Below are 8,300 nucleotides of genomic sequence, written 5' to 3'. Positions count from 1 at the left end.
TGGTTAGTTTCCAGCTTCACTTTATTATCCACTACCACTAAACAAAGAAGGACTAAAGTTTCCACAGAGACATGTCGAGATGGAGTTTAAAGGTGTCAGTGTGTCTGCTCCTCACTTTCCCTCTCTGTCTCCTCAACAGGAACATTTGTAGTGAATGTGACCCAGACCTCCTATCAGGCAGAGGAGAACCAGGACATCACACTGGAGTGGACCTTCACCACCAACCCTCACAGCTCCTCCACCTCTCTTTATATTTTCTGTGAACTGTTAACTGTCCTCAGACCCTCAGTCCTGTTTCATCTCTATGAAGGAATTGAGGTCCCAGAGTCTCAGGATGAACAGTTTGCAGGACGAGTCCAGTGGGACAAAGACGTCCTCAGAGAAGGACGACTCAGACTTAATGTTTCCAGACTCAGGACTGAAGACTCAGGACTGTACAAGTGTCAAGTGGCCACAGATTACGGGAGGAGCTCTGGTAGATGTTTCCTCAATGTCTCTGGTAAGTTGATTCAGAACTTTCTAAACTGATGAATTCATCGGCTTTTAGGTTAAGAAGAAAAATATTGCAGACACTCACTTCCTTCTCTTTTAGTGAATGTTTTCCTTCACATGAATAACGGATGTTTGTTCTCTTCACAGCAGCGAGGGATCGGCCTGAACCTGAGACACCGAAGACAACAAGTCCACAACCAGAGAGTCGGGGATGGATCGGTCTCTACTGTGGACTGGGACTGGGACTGACAGCAACTCTGCTGGCTGGTGGTTTCTGTTGGTTCAGAAAGAGAAGAACACAGAGAGAACATGATTTCTATTGAGATGAAAGTTACAGTTCAGCAGGTAGATCAGTGGAAACAGTTTAATCAACATCTTGAGAAAGTTAAGAGACAAAACTGTTTAAATTAGTCCGACATTCCTCCACAACACAGCGGACTAGCTAACGTTAGCTGCTGGCCATGTAGACAGTCATAAAAGCCCGGGGTCATACGGTCCTCTCTACCCACCTGACAGACACACTGTTTGGGCTTAAAATGACTCACCGTTGGTCGGCTACAGCCGCCGAACATGGTTTACTGTGGTTTCTGTCATCAGTCTGTTACAGTGGTTGTAGACAGCCATGGCACACTTGCCTGGTACACCCCCCCAGTTGGGATCACTTCACTGGGATGTCTCTCAACAGTTTTGTGAGTAATTTGTACTGACTGGACTGCAAATGCTGACGACCATTTTTGGAAGGACAACTTTACTTTTTTACATGCGACGTGATGCAAAAACATGTAAACAGCGCCCTCTGGATTTTGGCTATATTTATAGTCAGTATCAGTGCATAACTTCATTTGATTTCTCTATATAATTTAATGTGAGTACCAAACTACAGCTTTTTATTATGTTGTGTAATTGAAACTGTAACTTAGTATTAGTGTTTTTAATCCTGTCCAAATCAGCTGTTATATTTCTGTTATTCTTTACACAGAAAGCTATTCTTCTTACAAAAGTATTAACTCTGTTGAAATATTTTGCACTAATACTAACCAACTACCTAGTTAAACTTGATCCATTGCTGTGGGTCTCTAAAACTCATTCACATGTTTCACAAACATGTACTTGGTGTTATTTAAATGTATTTAACATGAATGCTAGCTGGTAGTTGCTAAGCTAGCTGACTCAGGGGTTTTCATTATATATTTAGGATATTTATATGTATCATCTTTATGTAGCTGTTCACGTAACAGAAAGTCAGACCTGGTCTCAGAAGTCTTTTCCAGACTCTGTCTATTTAGTGTTTCATGTAGTAAATCAATTCCTGGAGAAAATGATGGAAAACATATTTTTGTGTAATGTTGAATTTTTTTTAATGAATTCTTTAATTGCTGATGAAATGTATGTGGACGTTTTTGTTGTGTGTGTATATATATAATATACATATTATATCATGGTTAAAGCTTTGTTTCCATTTACAATTTTAATGGGCTATTTTAATCATTTGATTTCATGATGAAAGAATAATAAAGGTTGGATGTTTTTTAGTGACTTGAGTTCATCTCTACTGGATGATTTTAGTGTTTAAGAATTAACAAAGTGTTTGTCAGAAGTTTTAGTTCAATTATCAATATAAATCCTACAGACACACGTTCAACATGATGAAAGTGTTGTGTTCAGTTTAACTAGATGTTGTCCCTGTCCTCTCCTGTCCACTGGATACTGAATGAAGGACTTCTCATTGTTAGCTTTTTCTCCACTAGGTGACACTAACAGCTTGTTAAAATATAATGAAAAGATGGACACACTCTAGTTTCATGTACTAGAGAAGAGATAATTACAGAGACAACTTAATAAAACATTGTGCTGTTGTTAATGTACTTTAAACTATAATTATAGTTAGTCTTGTGAACAACTCCTAAAATGATGTTCTGTAGCCTCTGAATAAGTTCTATTGACTTAATGACGTCATTGTTTATATGTGTAGATGTCTATTTTATATCTAATTTACTTTTAATATATCATTTGACTGATATGTATTTCTTTCTGAATGAAACTTGAAAATGACGTTAGCAAACATGCTAATTATAGCATAACATCCATGCTTTGGAGGCGCAGAGCTGCTAGCGTTAGCGTCGGCTCATTCCTGAGAGGTGTGTATGTATGTATACAGTTTATTTTTGTACATATTGTATTGCTCTGGATTTAAGGTTCAATAATTGTAATTTAATTTTGTGTGTATATTGTTGTGTTGAAGGGTTTACATATATTTAACACAGATAGCCCAACATCTGTCTGTGTAGGCTACGATTAACACATTTCTTGTTGCTTTGACACAACATGCACACAGTTAAAACAAACTTTAAAATGCTTGAACATCTTTTACAAACAAGCTCAACCAAGTCAAAAACAATAGATTTTTACTGACAGAATCCCAAATGCTTTCACACTGTGAGTCCGAACAGGTTCAGTCGTGTTCTAGACTTAACTCAGAGTCTAAAGGGAAAGAGAACAGCAGTAAACACAAATATATCCCCTGCATTTTATTCCACTGCTACTGAGAAACAGCTGATTGAAGTTATGCCAATAGATCACTCACAGCTGATTCCCCTCTAGGAAACACACTCAGCTGTTGAGGTTATTTCAATCACATGACCATCTATTTTTACAGTATTCTTTATATGGTGCAGTATGTGAGTGTTGTACTTTGAGAGCAAGGATTACAGTAACCAAGGTCACATTCCTCGTGTGAGTCCACAAACCTGGCCAGACCTCGTCCTGGTGTGTTCCAGTAGTCCAGTAGTCCAGTAGTGCTGCTGCCCCAGGTCTGTGGAACGCCCTCGAGGGCGCCTCAATCCACTCAGTGTTTTAAAAAAGGCCTTAAAACATTTCTTTTTAGCAAAGCTTTTGGTCCCCTTTAGATGTTTTCTTTCCTCTCTTCTAAGAATAGCTTTATTTGTATTTATTAATCTTTCTTTTTTTATATTATTTTTTCTCTTTTTTACCTGTAGTACTTTGAGATCTATTGATGAAAAGTGCGTTGTAAATAAAATGTGTTATTATTATTACATAGGGTGAAAGAGGAACATTACAGTGAAGATCTCTCTTTCTCATAGCCACCTCCTCTAGACAGAGGTATGGTTATGTCTCTCTCTTTCTTTCTCTCTCTCTCTCTCCCTCTCTCCCCCTCTCTTGTCTACCTCCTCTAGACAGAGGGATGGTTTTGTCTCTCTCTCTCTCTCTCTCTCCCTCTCTCCCCCTCTCTTGTCCACCTCCTCTAAACAGAGGGATCGTTATGTCTCTCTCTCTCTCTCTCTCTCCCCCTCTCTCTCCCCCTCTCTTGTCCACCTCCTCTAAACAGAGGGATCGTTATGTCTCTCTCTCCCTCTCTCTCACCCTCTCTTTTCCATCTCCTCTAGACAGAGGGATGGGATCCAGTTGGGGAGAGTTCTAGCCCAACAAGTCTCCTCTCTTTACCCTGTCTCTCTTAGTTATGCTGCAATGGTTTTAGACAGCTGGGGGACCTCCTTTGACACACTGAGCTCCTCTCTCCTCTATTTTTCTATCTTTCCATTTGTGTGCATCCATGTCCCAGAAATGCCTGTTACTAACCTAGCTCCGGGGAGTCATTCCCCGGTGTCCTCATGTTCTTTTCCCCCCCAGCATGTTTCCTCGGATCAGGAAGGCGCCAAAAATCAGGGTAGCAGCTGTCGCCATGGTCCCGCTCCACGTCCTGCGATGCCATGTTACATCCTGCTACGCTCTGCGGTGCCCAGCTACGTCCTGCTGTGCCTTGTAACGCTGCACAGTGCCCTGCTTTGCCATGAACTACTACAAACAAACTCTTTATTCTAATCCCAACCGGTCGTCAGACACCGCCTACCAAGAGCCTGGGTCTGGGTCTGGGTCTGACCGAGGTTTCTGCCTAAGAGGAAGTTTTTCCTCGCCACTGTCGCACTGTTGCTTGTTCTGGAGGAAAGTACTAGAACTGTTGGGTCCTTGTAGATTCTGGAGTGTGGTCTAGACCTACTCTATCTGTAAAGTGTCTTGAGATAACGCTTGTTGTGATTTGATACTATAAATAAAATTGAATTGAATTGAATAGATGAACACAAAGAAAGTAAGAGGGACAGGAAGACGAGTACCAGGACAAATCTGTCTCTGTCTCCTTTTTGTTCATAAACATAGATTCTATAAAGCTTCTCTGAGACAGCTCATTCATTCTTATATTGAGTTTCTGCAGCTAAAGAAACAATCTGCAGCATCACTGAACTCAACATACCAAGAATGTAGAGAGACTTCAAGAGAAACTGCAGTTATCAAAAAGTTTTCACTTTTTTTTTTTTTTTTTTTAAACCAAAATATATAATATAGATTCATGATGACAATCATCAACATTGGAAGTTTACCCAGCATTCACAGGGTTAAGAACCCAAAAGAGTCAATACAGTCACTCATGACTATATAACTGAGTAAAACTATATCCCTCAGGCCTTTCCTTTTTACTGGTGTGTGTGTGTGTGTGTGTGTGTGTGTGTGTGTGTGTGTGTGTGTGTGTGTGTGTGTGTGTGTGTGTGTGTGCCTTCAGTATTTCCAGTTGTTATCGAGTATGTAACACAGGGGCAAATCGGCCATCTGGCAAATGCCAGACAAGCCGGACCATTTTTAAAATGTGGACCGGTCAGATTTCTTTTTTAAATACACGAATGAATTGTCTTTACATGCCGACAGCACCTAGGACGGGTTTTTATCACTCGCACGATTTCACTATAGTTTGCTAATAATTATTATATTAACAATAATAATACATATTAAGCATTTGGCCAGCATCCTTCAATTGCAGCGCTATGCTCCCCTCCCAGTTACAGCTGTTAACTGTTGCACTCTGTGCCATGTCTTCCCTCTGTGTCTGTCACTCTCTGCTTTATTCCTTTCACGTCTTCAGGTGGACCGTACCTGTGTGACGTGTTCCCAGGTTAGGGGACTAACTCTCCTACATGTTGGCTCAATGTCTCTGGTAAGTTGATTCCTTATAAAAAGTGTTAAATCAAGCAATCTGATTGGTTTTAAAGAGTGAAGTTGGAGAACTGGAGTTTTTTTTTTTGTACTTAAAAAAACGACAGATTCAGATTTAAGTCATTTTCACTAAAGCAGGTTTCCTTCCTGTCCATCAGCCACATTATATCTTCTGTTCTTTACAGCAGCTGCTGATGAACCCTAACCTCAGAGAGCAACAGTAAGACCGGAACCAGAGAGTCTGGGAAACATCTGGATCCTCTACGCTGGACTGGCAGCAGCAGCAGTTACAGCGATACTGATTCTCAGACTTTAACGCCTCTTTGTCTTCAACCCTCTTTTTACTCAATCTACTGATAATGAAAGAAATCCCCTTCAGTTGGCAGCTGTGAGTCTTTCAGAGAAACGAGTCATCAGGACTAACGGCACTCAGTCTGGAGGACCCTCTTTAAATAAATCATCAGAGCAGAAAGTCCCAGTCATGAAAACATAATTAGGGGCTCTTGAGGCAAATGTGTGATGTGGGATGATGAGCTGAATATAATTATAATGTGACTCAAAGTAACATAAAGGAGAACTCAGAAACATTTATCAGACACAATTAAATTCAATGTTTTTTTATGTATGGGCCTATTTTATTTTAACTGATGTTGGTTGAATTGTTATTTGTAACAAAATGTTAAAAAGATGAAAGAGTTTATTCTTTAACCCTATTTTACATCTTTAAATACAGGAGACATACTGGGTGTCCAGAGAGAGAGAGAGAGAGAGAGAGAGAGAGAGAGAGAGAGAGAGAGAGAGAGAAAGTGAAAGAGAGAGAGAGAGATTTCATTATGATACGTTGCAGCATGTGCGTCGGCTTATAGGACCTCCAGTTTTAGTTGCTATTCTTCTCATTGTTGAAGCCTACACATCCTATAACTGGGGGGCGCTCTGGTTTCTCAGACTCTAGTCCTGCCTTCAGCAGCCAGGGGTCCGATTCCAGTACCTTATGGTGAAGCGTTGCAGCGTGTGTGTCGGGTTTTGGGAGCTTTAACCAAAACCCTACGAGAGAGAATGTGAGTCTGAATCCAGTATTCCTGTCCGGGACCTTACTGGGAGTACTGGGACTTAATTAAAACAGCTTTTTAGGAGTTTCTGCTTCTGTCACGTCCCGTAGGCTACTAAATCCAGACAAAACCAATATCCTAGTCGGCTCTACAGCCAGATGAGATGCTGCTCAGAAGGGGACTGGATGAGTTGGAGGTGAGTCTGATCTTCTTAGTGATCCTTTCATGGCTGCAGGATACTGTTGAGAACTAGTTTTCCAAACTGCTTGCTGTGTCTGTCAGTGTTTCCATGGTCGGACATATACCGATTACATCATGATGATTTATTCGGTTCTACCGGCGATGTAAAGCAGCGTCCGACCACGTGCAGACCACCTCGTGTAGTCTCTTTGTCTCTTGTTGTGATGACTCACCTGCCTCAGGACACCTTTAGAAGTGTTTAGTTATTAAACTCCTTTACTCTGCATGTCCCAACCCTGAAGACATCTGAGCTCTCCCAGTCCAGGGTATTAATGATTTAAAATGAATTCATGTTTCATTGAGGTGAATAATGGTCAGGTGCACGTTGAAGGAGGTTACTTCTTCAACAAAGACTCAAAGAGGAGATAATAGGTAGTCATGTCTAGGCTACAGACTCATACATAATAATAAAATGAATTAATCATAAATAAAAAGATGATCTACAGGAGAATAAATAGTTGAGAGCAATACAGAAAGTGTGGCAGCCTTACTGCAAAATATCCCAATATGTTTTATATTTGTATTGTAATCCATTCACCTTTACATGAAGTATTTTCAGCACAAATTGATTCAGAAAAAAAGGTAAAACAGGGGAATAAGATTCCCCAGAATTCACCTACAGTATATATTATATATTTAGACTTATATGCAGCTATAGTTAGGCACGTGCACACGTAGACATCAAGAGGGGCTTCAGCAGCTGCCCTTTGTCTTCCTCTATAGAAAGTGGTATGTTTCTGGATGTATGGTTTTTTAATATATATATATATATATATATATATATATAAATTACCGGTCAAAGGTTTTGTGGTCACTCACAAAATTCCATTGGACTCCATTATAGACAGAATCCCAGCTGAGATCAGTTGCCTTGTTTTTTTTAACCAGGGCAGCAGTTTCCAGATTACATTATGTGCTTACATAATTGCAAAAGGGTTGTTTAATGTTTTCTTAGTTAGTTTTTTAAAATAATATCAGATTAGTAAACAAAATGTGCCTTTGGAACATTGGATGAATGGTTGCTGATAATGGGAAATGTAGATATTGCATTAAAGATCAGCCACCCACCCAGATCAGCTGGTATCCTGTCTATAATGGAGTGGAATGGAAATTTGTAAGTGACCCCAAACTTTTGACCGGTTGTGTGTGTGTGTATATATATATATATATATATATATATATATATATATATATATATCTTAATGTTATGGTGATCACAGATATATGATTTTGCTGCACTGTTACAGATTAACAAGGTATGAGTAAAACAATCATTAGAGAATGAGCACAACGTCAGAGTTTGGAATGATAACATAGAAGCTGGTAAAGACGGTTAAACGGTTTTACAACAGCTTTTAGTCTCCACCCTCCGCTTAATCTCACAGTTCATCTAAGGTCATAGTAGTAAACTGTCTCATGCTTCCTCAGTGGAGAAAACTACTAACTGGCTCCATCTTGTGACAGAAATACATCACTGTAGCTGCTTATTGTCAGTCATGTGTAATAAGTACCACAGAG

The 8,300-nt window shown here is 39.9% G+C and overlaps 2 protein-coding genes across 8 annotated transcripts in view; both read left to right on the top strand.

Moving 5' to 3' along the window:
• The window catches only part of LOC117962052, a 68,168-nt gene that overhangs the window by 47,377 nt on the left and 12,491 nt on the right, over nucleotides 1–8,300 (top strand). For 3 of the 6 annotated variants that reach the window (XR_004660553.1, XR_004660551.1, XR_004660552.1), the window contains exons 2-3: nucleotides 140–499; nucleotides 640–1,076. Coding sequence is in view for 2 of the 6 variants with exons in the window: in XM_034901096.1 (XP_034756987.1) it covers nucleotides 140–499; nucleotides 640–815 (536 nt within the window). In the remaining 4 variants the exon portion in view is untranslated. Of the gene's footprint in view, nucleotides 1–136; nucleotides 500–639; nucleotides 1,078–8,300 lie in introns of those variants that run through there. The other 3 variants (XR_004660554.1, XM_034901094.1, XM_034901096.1) reach the window with 3 other exon arrangements.
• The window catches only part of LOC117962053, a 3,132-nt gene continuing 1,332 nt past the window's right edge, over nucleotides 6,501–8,300 (top strand). The window contains exon 1 of one of the 2 annotated variants that reach the window (XM_034901098.1): nucleotides 6,501–6,760. In XM_034901098.1, coding sequence (XP_034756989.1) covers nucleotides 6,706–6,760 — 55 coding nt within the window. In that variant the 5' untranslated portion in view covers nucleotides 6,501–6,705. The remainder of the gene's footprint in view (nucleotides 6,761–8,300) is intronic. The other variant, XM_034901097.1, reaches the window with a different exon arrangement.

This window comes from Etheostoma cragini, chromosome 19 (assembly GCF_013103735.1).
Source record: "Etheostoma cragini isolate CJK2018 chromosome 19, CSU_Ecrag_1.0, whole genome shotgun sequence".
Taxonomy (NCBI): Eukaryota; Metazoa; Chordata; class Actinopteri; order Perciformes; family Percidae; genus Etheostoma; species Etheostoma cragini.
This window is presented reverse-complemented; position numbering and strand designations above follow the sequence as displayed.